Source organism: Bos taurus, chromosome 2 (assembly GCF_002263795.3).
Source record: "Bos taurus isolate L1 Dominette 01449 registration number 42190680 breed Hereford chromosome 2, ARS-UCD2.0, whole genome shotgun sequence".
Taxonomy (NCBI): domain Eukaryota; kingdom Metazoa; phylum Chordata; class Mammalia; order Artiodactyla; family Bovidae; genus Bos; species Bos taurus.
In genome coordinates, this window is record NC_037329.1 from 118,626,838 (window position 1) to 118,643,223 (window position 16,386).

Below are 16,386 nucleotides of genomic sequence, written 5' to 3' on the forward strand. Positions count from 1 at the left end.
ACCAGCTTGAACATCAGGAAGTTCACGGTTCACATATTGCTGAAGCCTGGCTTGGAGAATTTTGAGCATTACTTTACTAGCATGTGAGATGAGTGCAATTGTGTGGTAGTTTGAGCATTCTTTGGCATTGCCTTTCTTTGGGATTGGAATGAACACTGACCTTTTCCAGTCCTGTGGCCACTGCTGAGTTCCAAATTTGCTGGCATATTGAGTGCAGCATTTTCACAGCATCATCTTTCAGGATTTCAAATAGCTCAACTGGAATTCCATCACCTCCACTAGCTTTGTTCGTAGTGATGCTTCCTAAGGCCCACTTGACTTCACATTCCAGGATGTCTGGCTCTAGGTGAGTGATCACACCATCGTGATTATCTGGGTCGTGAAGCTCTTTTTTGTACAGTTCTTCTGTGTATTCTTGCCACCTCTTCTTAATATCTTCTGCTTCTGTTAGGTCCATACCATTTCTGTCCTTTATCGAGCCCATCTTTGCATGAAATGTTCCTTTGGTATCTCTGATTTTCTTGAAGAGATCCCTAGTCTTTCCCGTTCTGTTGTTTTCCTCTATTTCTTTGCATTGATCGCTGAAGAAGGCTTTCTTATATCTCTTGCTATTCTTTGGAACTCTGCATTCAGATGTTTATATCTTTCCTTTTCTCCTTTGCTTTTCACTTCTCTTCTTTTCACAGCTATTTGTAAGGCCTCCCCAGACAGCCATTTTGCTTTTTCGCATTTCTTTTCTATGGGAATGGTCTTGATCCCTGTTTCCTGTACGATGTCATGAACCTCATTCCATAGTTCATCAGGCACTCTATCTATCAGATCTAGGCCCTTAAATCTATGTCTCACTGCCACTGTATAATCATCAGGGATTTGATTTAGGTCATACCTGAATGGTCTAGTGGTTTTCTCTACTTTCTTCAATTTAAGTCTGAATTTGGCAATAAGGAGTTCATGGTCTGAGCCACAGTCAGCTCCTGGTCTTGTTTTTGCTGACTGTATAGAGCTTCTCCATCTTTGGCTGCAAAGAATATAATCAATCTGATTTTGGTGTTGACCATCTGGTGACGTCCATGTATAGAGTCTTCTCTTGTGTTGTTGGAAGAGGGTGTGTGTTATGACCAGTGCATTTTCTTGGCAAAACTCTTATTAGTCTTTGCCCTGCTTCATTCCGTATTCCAAGGCCAAATTTGCCTGTTACTCCAGGTGTTTCTTGACTTCCTACTTTTGCATTCCAGTCCCCTATAATGAAAAGGACATCTTTTCTGGGTGTTAGTTCTAAAAGGTTTTGTAGGTCTTCATAGAACCGTTCAACTTCAGCTTCTTCAGCATTACTGGTTGGGGCATAGACTTGGATTACTGTGATATTGAATGGTTTGCCTTGGAAATGAACAGAAATCATTCTGTCATTTTTGAGATTGCATCCAAATACTGCATTTCGGACTCTTTTGTTGACCATGATGGCCACTCCATTTCTTCTGAGGGATTCCTGCCCACAGTAGTAGATATAATGGTCATCTGAGTTAAATTCACCCATTCCAGTCCATTTCAGTTCGCTGATTCCTAGAATGTCGACATTCACTCTTGCCATCTCTTGTTTGACCACTTCCAATTTGCCTTGATTCATGGACCTGACATTCCAGGTTCCTATGCAATATTGCTCTTTACAGCATTGGACCTGGCTTCTATGACCAGTCACATCCACAGCTGGGTATTGTTTTTGCTTTGGCTCCATCCCTTCATTCTTTCTGGAGTTATTTCTCCACTGATCTCCAGTAGCATATTGAGCACCTACTGACCTGAGGAGTTTCTCTTTCAGTATCCTATCATTTTGCCTTTTCATACTGTTCATGGGGTTCCCAAGGCAAGAATACTGAAGTGGTTTGCCATTCCCTTCTCCAGTGGACCACATTCTGTCAAATCTCTCCACCATGACCCGCCTGTCTTGGGTTGCCCCACGGGCATGACTTAGTTTCATTGAGTTAGACAAGGCTGTGGTCCTAGTGTGATTAGATTAATGTTTATAGTTATCCAGTAACTTATCTTCTGACCACTTTCTTTGATGGTTTCTTTTTACTGAGATAACACAAATGCATATTTAAAGAATAGATCCTGATAAGTCTCAGATTCTGAGCCACATGTGACTTGAATTTGGTTTTCTTCAGGGAGCAGTGTCAAGACCCACCATAGGTTTAAACCCCAGAAGAAAAAGGAGGTGTCCAAGTAGCAAACAGGAACCGTTCATTAGCTTTCAGGTCATAATTCAGTTCATCCATCTTTTGAGTGCCTGCCTATTAATATTCTATGCTTAATAATATTATTTAATGAACTGTTTTTAAAACTTTGATTTTATTTCAAATCTTAAGTGATAATTGTGGAATAAACGGATAAATTGTTTGTTTTCTCAGCTTCTTGGTGAATTGCTACTAGACAGACACAACTTCACGATTATGACAAAATACATCAGTAAACCTGAGAACCTCAAATTAATGATGAACCTTCTACGAGACAAAAGCCGTAACATCCAGTTTGAGGCCTTCCACGTTTTTAAGGTACTAAAACCATAAACACTAGTTGTTCATCCCATTTTATTTGCAAGTTACTTATTTTATTAGCTTCATTTTGGTAATCTGAGTGACACAGTTCCATTCAGTTCATTTTCACAGTTGTGTGGTACAACATTTTAACAAAAATGGACCCAGAAACAGGGCATTTGTATTTGGGAATAAGAAAAGTTGATTTGTAGAGGAGTGTCACCTATCTTTGGCATCAGTTCAGTTCAGTCACTCAGTTGTGTCTGATTCTTTGTGACCGTGCAGCACATCAGGCTTCCCTGTCCATCACCGACTCCCAGAGCTTGCTCAAACTCATGTCCATCGAGTCAGTGATACCATCCAGCCATCTCATCTTCTGTTGTCCCCTTCTCCTCCCGCCTTCAGTCTTTGCCAGCATCAGGGTCTTTTCCAGTGAGTCAGTTCTTCGCATCAGGTGGTCTTTGGCATGGAAGATTACTAATCCCAAAGTAAAGGGTAATGCATTTCTTAATGCTTTCCATGGAGATTTTTGTTCTTGAAATTCATTCTGACTTCCTGTGCCCAGAACTAACTTCTGCCCATTTTATTCTAAAATCAAAGTCTGTATTTAATACAAACTACAGAGCATGAGTGAACATGTCAGTCCTTTTTGTGCTTAAACATGCACTTCTTCCCTCCTTTTTTAATTGTAAAAATAAGGTCTTCCAAAGCAGACACCCCGAATGAGTAATCCTGACTTCAGCCCGTGCCCCGGGGGAGCAGTGGGTGTGGCCACATGTGCTCTGCAGCATCTCCGTGTCGCGCCCTGTCCTGTAGTTGACATTGATCTCTCCCTGTGCAGGTGTTCGTAGCCAACCCCAACAAGACACAGCCCATCCTTGACATCCTCCTCAAGAACCAAGCCAAGCTCATAGAGTTCCTCAGCAAGTTCCAGAATGACAGGACCGAGGATGAGCAGTTCAATGACGAGAAGACGTATTTAGTCAAACAGATCAGGGATTTGAAGAGACCAGCTCAGCAAGAAGCCTGATTTCCAATAAACATCGAAAATATTAAATCCAAGTTCAGCGTCTGCTGTTAGCTATTCAGCATCAGGCACTGTTATCGATTCATGAGGAACATTACTGCTAATCTGCTGTTAAGTGAACGGTTTTCATTTTACCTTTTTTGATTTTTTTTTGTTTGTTTTTTTAGTCCAAGTTGGAGAACGTAGCTGCTGCTTTCTTGCACACTAGAGCACACATGGACTTTTTCTTGATCTTTGTGTCATTTCAGAATTTAAAGACTCCGTTCGCTGTAGAAGTTCTGAACATGGCTAGGTCCCTTGAAGGCAAATGCATAGATGATAGTGTGTGTTAGGGGAAGAGGGCATTGATCTGATCAGAGTAAACCTGCCTGTTTGCGTTTATCTTTGTTAAAGATCTGAGCATGGATTCTGGGTAAGATTGTATGCCTTCACTCATGGAAGATCGTGCAGAGCTTTATTTTAAATCCTAGGGGAACTGTATCCGAGATGGGAGCTCCTTGAGTGGATAAAGTTGACACACGAATAAATTGATACTGAAACTTAGCAACTTCTCAAAAGTGTGAAGCTTCATAAGGTCATAAGGAAAATGTATATATGCTTTTCACAGCTTTCTAGAATTTTTTGACATTTGATTTTCTTGAGACTTGTAAACCTGGATATGTTGAAGGGTATTTGTTAATTTTACTTTTTGAAGGTATTTTAAAACAGTAGAGCTAGCAACGACACCTCGCATTTCATTTCAACAGTGCTTACAGGTTTCTTTTGTATATAATTCTTAGAATGCTCATTTCTTTTAAATGATTTAATTTGTACAGCAGAGGAATGTTATTGTATTAGTATGTAACTATTACCTAATATTGAGTTTTTGCAAAAAATGAATGCTCATATGTAATTGAAATACTTCAGATCACCTGAAAATGCTGATTTAACATTTAAGTATCACAGCATTAAAAGAAAACAAAGTAAACCAGTCCTTTGTATTCAGTTGTCTAATGGGGTGCCATCAGTAGACTACAATGCAGACCTGGAACTCAGCTACACTTTTTCCCGCATAATATTGGCCTTACTCATTTAAAATGAGTCAAGAGTTCTCCAGATCTACGAATGATATGGATTATGCTAAATTAATGCTGATTCTTTGTGTGGGGGGAGACCTCTTTAGAGCACCTTTTCTTTCTTAGAGTAAGTAATCCAGTACAATAGTTGTGAAACTGAATAATTAAAACTTTGGCTTCTCTTAGGAAAAGAAGAGTTCCTAGTCATAGGTGTCCTACGGGGAAATTTATTTTTTTTAATGTCCTGTTCCTTAATGCTGCAAATTATCAGTATTTATAAAGTAACTGATTTTGCACCACTTTTTTGTTACTGTGGCCACGGCAGAACAACGTCTCCTAGAATATATCTATGTAAAATTATTAGAATGGTATCTGGCCATCTTAGTGACATGACGATCACAACTAACAACTTACAAATCAGAGTTTGCCGGTTCGAATTCAGCATGGCTGTAGCTGATTAAGAAATTTATATAATTATTCTTTGCTAGCCTCTCTTACTAATTGAATTACTTATCAGCCAGTAAAATGAGACTCCCAGCTGATGTTTCAGCAGGCTTTAAAATCTCCTTCCAGGAGCACCATTTAGGAAAAAAGCCCCAGAAAATACAGATGTATTTTATTCTGTTTAATTGAAATGGTGGTCTACATTTATAATTGGTTTTCCTGAGCCTGTCTTTACCAAAATCTATGTAAAATAATCCATGTTTTTTCTGTTGGAACTAAAGAAAGCAATCCAAACTCCTTGAAGTGAAACTATCCAAGATGTTTAGGAAGGCAGAGTTGGCTGTGATGCATCGTTCTGATTCACGTGGTCCAGTGCTGGGTGTCTGGATTCAGGGTGCAAGCATTCATTACACCACATGGAAGAGAGGTTTCTTTGCCACGCTGGATCTTAGAACTCGAAGCAGCAGCTTCCTCTCTGGTGATGCTGTTGTAGCACTAGAGCCTTTGTGTGGAAGACAGTGAGGCGTGCAGCGTGTCAAAGAAAACACGGATGTGTTATTCTCGCATTAGAATCTGGGGATAGTTAAGACTTTGGGTTTTTTGTTGTTTTTAAACAAAATGTGAAAACACTCAAAAAGTGCTTTTGAAATTCTGATCATTTAATATATTCATGTTACCAAAACTATTATACTGGAAGTGGTTTCTTTTTGTGTTATAAAGGTTTAATTTTACATAAGTCAGTTACTCAATGTGATTTTTAACCCTTAAAAAAAAAAGGTGGAGATGTATACAGTTGTTAACAATGCCTTGGAAGCATTTCCTTTCTCTTGAGGAAAAGTAAATTTCTTATCAGAATATCTGGCTGGCCCTGTAATTTAAATTAAAATAAAATTTTGGAGAAACAACATTGTCAGTTGTTTAGTTTACATGTCTTTAGATAGTTGCGTTTGTATCACTGTTAACAACCCCGTCAGGAGATACACTAGCACGAACTGTGTCACCAACTGTAGCTGGGAACAGTTAATACACAAGCCTCAAAGTCTTTTTTTCCCCATTTGAGGTTCTATTTTTGGTGTCCAAAATGTGGTTTTCACTTGGGTCATATATAGCTCCCTGGTCCTTCCTTTCACAGTTAAGTATTAAGCCTTTTACTCGCCTCACTTCTCAGACCGAAGATCCTCTCTCTGGTTCTGTGACCCTTCATTATCAATACACTAAGATAAAACTGAGCACTCGGCAGGACTCCTTAGAAGTAACCGGAGTGAAGTCACAAAGAAGCTGCAAGCACTCTGAAAGCACAGGGTTCAGTGGGCCCCTCAGGAGGTCGGTCCTCCAGGCCACCTGCTGCCACGTGGTGCCCAGCCCCATCCTCGAGGTGCCCCGTAACCCTTGTCAGCAGATGGCGTCTCCAGTCTCCCACACACACACTCTTCCCAAAAATGCCTCTCTGAAATCTGAATAATGATGTTCTGCTCGTTACAATCTCTTGTAGGAGGTAGTTGAGCCCCACAGGTCTATCTTGCTTCTCCAAAGATGATGTTGGGACCAGGCGATGCTGCCCGTCCTCCAGAGGGTGAGCAGGGAGCTGCAGCAGGCTCGTCCACACCGAGGCCTGGACTCGGGTCTCCTCCCGCAGCCCCTGCCCCCACATCCACAGCTGAAGTCACCAGGCCACCTTCCTCGTGTGAGGATCGAGCAAACTGGATGCAAAGGCTCACACAACGCTCACTGGTTCTTGGAAGCTGGAGCCGTTGGAGGCGTGAGTCACCACCGTGCACACCTCTCAAGAGGCCTCAAGGCCAGCACTGGCCACTCCTGTGTCCTCCCCACACTTGCCGTGACCCTCCTCCCAGCGGAGAGCTAAAGCCATGAAGGACTAGGTGAGACTCCCCACCAGAGCCTCCACGTTCTCCCTGCTGGTCCTAGAACCGAGCCTCAGGCTACCCTGGAGTCACCTGCGTGTGCCCCCTTGCCTCCTGATGAGCAGCGACATCACTCTTTAGCGAGGTGTCCTGGGCTTAAGTCCCAGTAAAAGCTATGGTTTTCCCAGTAGTCATGGACACATGTGAGAGTTAGACCATAAAGAAGGCTGAGCACTGAAGAACTGATGCCTTCGAACTGTGGTGCTGAAGAAGATTCTTGAGAGTCCCTTGGACTGCAAAGAGATCCAACCAGTCCATCCTAAAGGAGATCAGTCCTGGGTGTTCATTGGAAGGACTGATGCTGAAGCTCCAGTACTTTGGCCACCTGATGTGAAGAGCTGACTCACTGGAAAAGACCCTGATGTTTGGAAAGATTGAAGGCAGGAGGAGAAGTGGATGACAGAGGATGAGATGGCTGGATAGCATCACCAACTCAATGGACATAAATTGAACAAACTCCAGGAGATAGCAAAGGACAGAAGAGCCTGGCATGCTGCAGTCCATGGGGTCACAGAGTTGGACACAACTTGGCAACGGAACAACAACAACAAAAAGATGCATTTGAACCCTGGTCCCAAGTTGCGCTGCCAAAGAAACCCCACCTAAGACATGCTCTCTGTGTTCCTTCTAACCCGGAGGCAGGAGCTGCCAGGCCTGCAGACAGCTGGGTGCGGGGCCTTTCTCAAAGGAGGCCTGGGACAGCAGAGTGGCACTGCCTGCTCTCTCGAGCTCCCTTCGTGATTTCCTTTCCTGCACAGAGAGACTGTGGCCAGCACAGTGAGGCTGATCAGGACCAGAGCTGCTGCTGCCGCCTGAGGAGACAGCTGGACAGGGCGCGCCCACAGCTCCAAATTGTTCTTCACGGCTGTCACAGCTCCTAGCAAAAGTGGAAAGCTCCCAATTCTCCCTCATTCTCTCTCCTGCTCTCTTCCAAAAAATTTATTCTTGAAAAGTATAATATTGATATAACCTTACAAAATGACTGCATAAGTGGGAATTGGGGCTGAGTTAGGAAGTGTCCAGGTCTCAATTAGAATTGGAATGGGACTTAGTGAGGAGGGGGCTAGGGTAGAGTCAACTCTGGGCTCACAGTTGCTGGCAGCCTGAAGGGTGCTTTTGCCTATCTGGCCTTCAGCTTTTCCTGCACTTGGCACTTTAAAGGTCCACCAGGTGGCAGTAGAGCTCTTAGTTTGCAGCAGCTGTTCTCAGGTGGTGGTAAAGAACCCACCTGCCAGATGTAAGAGACAGTTTCAATTCCTGTGTCAGGAAGTTTCCCTGGAGGAAGATGTGGCAACCCACTCGAGTATTCTTGGCCAGAGAATCCCCGTGGACAGAGGAGCCTGGTCAGCTACAATCCATAGGGTCGCAAAGAGTTGGACACAACTGAAGTGACTTAGCACACACAAGCCTAGGGAATGGGGCATCCAGAGAGCAAATCCAGCCTCACAAATGTGCAGGGACCCAGAGACCCTGTGGCAGTTGTGAGCCAGGTGGTCCCAGGCTTCCTGAGTGCTGTTTTGAGCAAAAAGGATGAAGTAACCAAGAGAGGGTATTGAAAGAGGGTGGAACAGATTGTGATAAAAATGCAAAGTGTAATAAAGATAGTAAACTGTGAAAGATAGAATTTACATGGTGGGTATATGGTTGTGTTTTTTAAGAAACTTTACTTTTTAGAAACATTTTTACAGAAAAAAAATGCAAAGATAGGACAGAGTTTCATTAATTCCCACATCTGGTTTCTCCTATTAACAAATTAGTATGGAACATTTGTCACAATTAATGAACAGATACTAATGTGTTGTTATTAACTAAAGTCCATAAGTGGCCCAGAGGGTAAAGAATCCACCTGCCAGTGCAAGAGACACAAGTTAGATCCCTGGGTTGGGAAGAGACCCTGGAGGAGGGCGTGGCAACCCACTCTAGTATTCTTGCCTGGGAAATCCCATGGACAGAGGAGCCTAGCTGGCTAGTCCATAGAGTCGCAAAGAGTTGGACACGACTGAAGCAACTGAGCACACACATCAAGCAGATATCCTTCGTTTTCCCCTAATGTCCTTTTTTCTATGCCAGGATCCCATCCAGGATCTGACGTAACATTTAATCATCAAGTCTCCAGAGGCTCCTCTTGGCTGTGAGGGGTCTCAGACTTTGTTTTTAACAGTTTCCAGGAGTACTGGTCAGGCATTTCATAGACTCTCCCATAGGTGGCATTTGTCTGATGTTTTCCTCATGATTTGAATGAGATTGTGGGTTCAGGGGAGGAAGACCACACAAGTAAAATGCCATCCTCATCCCATCTTATCAAGAACACACACTATCACCAGGACCTATTCCTGCTGACAAAGGTGAAAACGGAGAGTGAAAAAGCTGACTTAAAACTCAACATTCAAAAAACTAAGATCATGGCATTCAGTCCCATCACTGTATGGCAAATGCATTGGGAAACAACAGAAACAGTGAAAAACTTTCTTGGGTTCCAGAATCACTACAGACGGTTACTACAGCTGTGCAATTAAAAGACGATCCTTGGAAAACAAGCTATGACAAACATAGTGTATTAAAAAGCAGAGACATTACTTTGCTGACAAAGGTCTGTATAGTCAAAACTATGGTTTTTCCAGTAGTCAGGCATGGATGTGAGAGTTGGACCCTAAAGAAAGCTGAGCACCAAAGAATCGATGCTTTCAAACTGTGGTGTTGGAGAAGACTCTTGAGAGTCCCTTGGACTGCAAGGAGATCAAATCAGTCAATCCTAAAGGCAATCCGTCCTGAATATTGATTGGAAGGACTGATGCTGAAGCTGAAGCTCCAACACTTTGGCCACCCGATGCTAAGAGCTGATTCACTGGAAAAGACCCTGATGATGGGAAAGATAGAAGGCAGGAGGAGAAAGGGACAACAGAGGATGAGATGATTGAATGGCATCACCAACTCAACGGATGTGAGTTTGAACAAGCTCCGGGAGATAGTGAAGGACAGGGAAGCCTGGGGTGCTGTAATCCATGGGGTCGCAAAGAGTTGGACAGGACTGAGCAACTGAACAGTGACAACGTTCCTGCTGATGTTGATCTCCTGCTGAGGAAGTGTTGTCAGGTTGCCCCTCTGTAAAGCTGCTCTTTCGTCTTCCCTCTGTCAGTTCTGTCCTCTTCGGAAGGAATCACTATGAGCACGCTACATTCAAGGGGTGGGCGTTAGGCTCCATCTCCTTAAGAGCAAACGTCTACATATATATTTTGGAATTTTTCTGCATGGGAGCTTTGATTCTGCTCCCACATTATATCATTTTCCCCTGTAAAATCTTTTCAGTTTTCTGCTTGAAACTTTTCATCATCAAATGGTGGAAACAAAATAACTCCTTGGAAGGAAAGTTATGACCAACCTAGACAGCGTATTAAAAAGCAGAGACATTACTTTTTCAGCAAGGTCCATGTAGTCAAGGCTATGGTTTTTCCAGTGGTCATGTATGGATGTGAGAGTTGGACTATAAAGAAAGCTGAGCACCGAAGAATTGATGCTTTTGAACTGTGGTGTTGGAGAAGACTCTTGAGAGTCCCTTGGACTGCAAGGAGATCCAACCAGTCCATCCTAAAGGAGATCAGTCCTGGGTGTTCATTGGAAGGACTGATGTTGAAGCTGAAACTCCAATACTTTGGACACCTGATGCGAAGAGCTGACTGATTTGAAAAGACCCTGGGAAAGATTGAAAAAGATGCTGGGAAAGATTGAAGGCAGGAGGAGAAGGGGACAACAGAGGATGAGATGGTTGGATGGCATCACCGACTCAATGGTCATGGGTTTGGGTGGACTCGGGAGTTGGTGATGGAGAGGGAGGCCTGGTCTGCTGCGGTTCATGGGGTCGCAAAGAGTCGGACACGACCGCTGAAAGTAGGGTGGGGTGAGGTGTACACTTGGCATGTGTGGCCAAATGCAAGGGGAAAGGAGTTCGGGTTTTCAGGATGTGAGGGGACAGAGCGGTGTACCCAGTATCTTTGCTGCTGCATGTGGGTGTCCAACAGCAACCCCAGATGTCCCAGGTCCAAACCGGAACTCAGGCAGGCTCCCCACCCTCCAGGCTTAAGACTCTGGCTGCTTAAGTCAACAATCAGCCTTGATTCCTTGCCTTGTCTCCCACCTCCTCCCATCTAGTCGACAGCAAATCCTGTTTGTTCTGCCTCAGAATGCTTTGGTTTCAAGGTCTCCAGTCAATTGTCCTTGGAACGATGATAACAAGCCTTCTAAAATTCTAAGAAAGCTTTTTTCCCTTCTTAGGAAATAGAAATTCAATTGTATAATGATGCAACACAGAATAAGTATAGATTTATTTTTGTGGTAACTAGGTAAACATTTGCTAACCATCTCCATCTAAGTCTTCCTAAAGCCCCCATGTTAACAGATTTTTTCAAGGTTCTTTGTTAACTGCCAACAATCTTCATTAATATTGACAGTAATTACCAAGGGTTTTACAAGGGCTAACTCAATCCTCACAACACTCAGATGGATAAACCCTCTAGTATCCTGATTTAATAGAAGAGGAAACAGAGGCACAGAGACGTTAAGCCACTCAGCCAAGGCCACACAGCAGTCGGTAGCAGAGCCAGAAGTGGCCTCAGCAGGCAGCATCTGTTTTCTTCAGCCCTATCACTTCACATCCTCCACCAAGTGCCTGCCTTCCTCCAAAGTTGTCAAGAGCAGATGACTGAGTCCCAGTGAGCGGTGGCAAAGGGGGTCTCAGGATCTCACCCACACCCACTGTTGACATCAAACACCCAGGAAGAGAGACCATTTGTCTGGCATCCTCCTCACAGGTTCCTGGAACCAGGAGGCAAGGCTCAGCGGAGCTTCTCAAACTACTATGACCATGCCACTGGGGGATGCTAAAGTCTTGACTAAAAACTGAGGCTCATCCAGTCTGTCTGCGGCAGTGCCCAAATTCCTGCTTTTCTAACATAAGCTCCCAGGGTGCTACGGCCCCGGGACCACACCAGGAGGAACAGGAAAGGGCAGGTGACAGCCAAAGGGGCAGTTGCCAAGAACCAAGGTGTAGATGACCCAGCTTCTGGGGTTGGCCAGGGTAAGAGCAGAGAGGAGGTCTGCCCGGGCAAGCAAGTAAGGAATAGTTCTGACAAGCGCTGGGGTTTGAGATAGATGGTCCTCTCCAGACTGAGGGCAGGCAGGGGACCGAAAGTGGCGGGGATGTGGGTCTCAGGGAGCTCACTGAGCCATGGTCAGCAGAGAGGTCTGTGGGCCAAAGGACTGAGTCTGGCCTGAACCCAGCACCTGGGGCCGGGGTCTGCACAGCCACCCAGAGAGGGCACAGTTCTGCGCTGGGCTGTAGACCCGTGCAGGGCGCCGCAGGGCCCTGCGCGTCCCTCCCGTGGCATCATGGTGTCGTGGTTTCTTTTTATGCATCTGCTCCCCCACCTCAGACCGAGGGTTTCTCAACATCAGCAGTGGGGGCTGTCACGTCTTCATGTGCCCAGCCCTCACTCAAGACTCAGCTGAGAGCTCCAGCCTACCAAAATGGCACACTTCCGGGGGCACGCCGCTCGGCTTCCGATGGCCGCAGGGTGGGGTGGTCTGTTTAATTCCAGCAGGCGGTAGTAAAGCACCTCGGGGGAAGGAACGCCTTTCTTTTTAAGCGCCGCGAAACATCACCAGGGCCGTGTCTCGCTTGACTTTGTTCTGTCCACACCACAGTAGGTAAACCCACTCTGCCCAGGAGCGCAGCACCTGGCTCTAAGGATGATGGGCAGGAGGAAAAGGTCCTGGAGCTTTGGGGCCTTCCTGACTCGACCCAGGCCTGGACACCCCACTCAGATGGCTTGTGAGTGACAAGAAAACACCCTTATTTGATCCAGCCACGCCGCAGGAGTTCCTGCCACGTGCATACAAACACCACCCTAAGGAAAGGCCCCTGTAGGAGGGGTTCAGCAAGCCACCGAACAGTGTGGGCAGTGGGAGGGGAGGGTGGGCAGGGGGAAGGGACAGGAAGGTCCCTGTCCCCAGAGACGCCCACCAAGGGGCTGCTCCCTGACATTGAGAGGAGTGTCACAGAGACCAGTGTGACTGGAAATCCGTTCTTCCTCCTGCAGGAAGTTGGAAGATTTTAGTCCTTCCAGGCTGCTATAACAAAATACTATAGAACGAGTGGCTTACAAACAACAGACATGTATTTCTTAAGTTCGGAAGGCTAGAAATCTGAAGTCAGGGCGCCAGCCAGGTCAGTTCTGGTGAGGGCCCTCATATAGGTTACAGATGGCCACCCTTTCCCTGTGGCCCCATGTGGCAGAAAGAGGGGGAGCGAGTTCTCTGGGGGTCTCTCTTATCAGTATTAGAGCAGGCATCCCGTTGGTGAACACTCCACCCTTGTAACTAATCACCTCCCAAACCTCCCACCTCCTAATACCATCACATAGGGGTTGGGACTTTGACATATGAACTCTGCAGGGACACAGACATACCATCCTGCACTTGTGAAAGTCAGAGGTTTAATAACTGTCTCAGTCAAAGGATTTGTCCATTTAAATATTACTGTATTTTGAACATGTGAAAGAAAAAAAGTCAAGTTCATACAGGAGTTTCAGTGAAATTGCATTTCCTGTTTCTTTCATCTTCTTATCTGTGTGTGGGGGTGAGGGGGAGTAAGACCCTTCTTTCAGACTTTCTATGGTAATGAAACAAGCCCATATTTATGGACTTAGGAGCTTGCCCAGTATATCGTAGGCCCTCAATAAGTGCTTGCTGGGAAAAACCATCGAGTGTCACATTTTTGGCAGTGTCCTTCAGAATTATACTTATCCTTGATTCATCACACTGGGTGATGGATAAAAACAAGTTCACTTCAGTGTCATTTGCTGTGCCAGGAATTTCCCAGCACCTGCCCTGCCCAAGGCCACCATGATTTGTAATCAACACTATAGCTGTTGGTTGTTGAGCACTGCTGGCTGCCAGTCTTGGGGTGGAGGCTGTAGGTGCATCAGCTCATTTAATCCTCACAGCAGCCCTGTGAGGTCAAGACTGAAATAACAGTAAAATTGAGTGGTCGAGAGCTTTCACTCTACAGTTCAGTACACCCAGTGGAAACTGCAAACTTGACCTCGGCTTCCAACCTAGGTTTAGAAGGACACAGAAGACCTTATTCCCATGGTAAGAAGAAGGAAAACAAGCAAAATGAAGTAATATGTTTCTATGAAGCTAGCAAGAAGTGGTGGACACAGGAAACCTTGATGAACTAAACTCCTGAGAGGACTGAGGCTTTTGTAGATGAACGGGAAACTGAGACAGCTTCCATAACCTGATCCAGGTAAGAGCAGTCCTGTCATTGATGGAGAGACTTTGCCAAGGTGAGGGAAAATCAACCAGACCTTGGAAAACAGGGTGAGTTTGTGGTACAGATTGGAGTCTGGAAAAGCACCAAACACAAGGACAGATCACTTGGTCCAGAAACTTCCTCCTCCGAATTTTGCCAAGAAAACAGCAATAGGGAGGAGGCTGGTAAGTAGAAGGAAACAGCACAATCTCAAACATTCTTATGGTGATTGGATTCTGGGGCTCTACCAGAGCTGAACCCAATGATGTACCAAAAATATCTGAAGTTGAAGCCAAATGCCAGTTCAAAAGATAAAACCAAATTTGGTGGGCCATGAGACTGTGTGTTGGGCTAACCACAGAGAACACAGTTGAATTAAAACTGCAGCCTAGTCAAAGCTCATCCTGTTCTAGGAGAAATCTGAACACCCCCGCACCAGGTGGGAGAAAGGGCTTACAGTCAACATGAGTGTGTATATGACAATATTATTCTACACATTCAAGAATCTCAGTGAACACCAAGTAAGATAAACACAAAGAGATTCACATAGTAGGGCCTCAATTATGTTGAAAACACCAAGAGAAAATTTTAAAAACGAGGAAAACAACTCATCAGTAAAGGCAGATCAGATCAGTCACTCAGTCGTGTCCAACTCTTTGCGACCCCATGAATCGCAGCATGCCAGGCCTCCCTGTCCATCACCAACTCCCAGAGTTCACTCAGACTCATGTCCATCGAGTCAGTGATGCCATCCAGCCATCTCATCCTCTGTCATGCCCTTCTCCTCCTGCCCCCAATCCCTCCCAGCATCAGAGTCTTTTCCAATGAGTCAACTCTTTGCATGAGGTGGCCAAAGTACTGGAGTTTCAGCTTCAGCATCATTCCTTCCAAAGAAATCCCAGGGCTGATCTCCTTCAGAATGGACTGGTTGGATCTCCTTGCAGTCCAAGGGACTCTCAAGAGTCTTCTCCAACACCACAGTTCAAAAGCATCAATTCTTCAGCGCTCAGCCTTCTTCACAGTCCAACTCTCACATCCATGCATGACCACTGGAAAAACCATAGCCTTGACTAGATGGACCTTTGTTGGCAAGCAACAATATAATGTGGCTGACTTCTCTCATCTGAAAGGATGGAAGTAGGGGCAGTGGAATGATACATTCAGAGTGCTGAAGAAAAAACTGTCAACCAGGAATTCTGTATCCCGTAAAATATATCGTCCAAAATGAAGTAAAATAAAGACATTTTCAGATAAAGACTGAGAGACTTTATTGCTAACGGACCTGCCTTACAAGAAATACAGAGAAAGTCCTCTGGGGGAAAGGAAATGACTCTAGATGTTAACTGAAATCCATGGAAGAAGTAAAGAGAAACAGAAAGGGTAAATATGTAGGTTTATGTAACAGATAACCATATTTTTCTCTTAGTTCTCTTAACTTCCAAAAGGCATAAGTTTGCATAAAGTAATAAGTATGACACTATAACGTTGTGCTTATAACATAGATACGTATAGATAGATAGTAGATAGATAGAATGGTTTGTTATCTATGATAATAATAGCACAGAGGAGAGGGAGATGGAATCAGATTAGATTGGAACAATTTTCTGTGTTTTACCAGAATTGAATTAGTATCAATCTGAAGTAAATTGTGGTAAAATGCATATTGTAATGCCTATCGCTGGTTTTAGAAAAGGCAGAGGAACCAGAGATCAAATTGCCAACATCCGCTGGATCATGGAAAAAGCAAGAGAGTTCCAGAAAAACATCTATTTCTGCTTTATTGACTATGCCAAAGCCTTTGACTGTGTGGGTCACAATAAACTGTGGAAAATTCTGAAAGAGATGGGAGTATCAGACTACCTGACCTGCCTCTTGAGAAATCTGTATGCAGGTCAGGAAGCAACAGTTAGAAGTGGACATGGAACAACAGACTGGTTCCAAATAGGAAAAGGAGTACGTCAAGGCTGTATATTGTCACCCTGTTTATTTAACTTCTATGCAGAGTACATCATGAGAAACGCTGGACTGGAAGAAGCACAAGCTGGAATCAAGATTGCCGGGAGAAATATCAATAACCTCAGATATGCAGATGACACCA

General features: G+C 44.6%; 1 protein-coding gene across 2 annotated transcripts in view; it reads left to right on the top strand.

Annotated features, from left to right (window-relative positions):
- The window catches only part of CAB39 (calcium binding protein 39), a 102,414-nt gene extending 96,450 nt beyond the window's left edge, over positions 1 to 5,964 (top strand). For both annotated transcript variants that reach the window (NM_001046087.2, XM_059893036.1), the window contains 2 exons: positions 2,406 to 2,549; positions 3,373 to 5,964. In NM_001046087.2, the coding sequence (NP_001039552.1) occupies positions 2,406 to 2,549; positions 3,373 to 3,561 (333 nt within the window). In that variant the 3' untranslated portion in view covers positions 3,562 to 5,964. The remainder of the gene's footprint in view (positions 1 to 2,405; positions 2,550 to 3,372) is intronic.
- Positions 5,965 to 16,386: the final 10,422 nt, after the last annotated feature.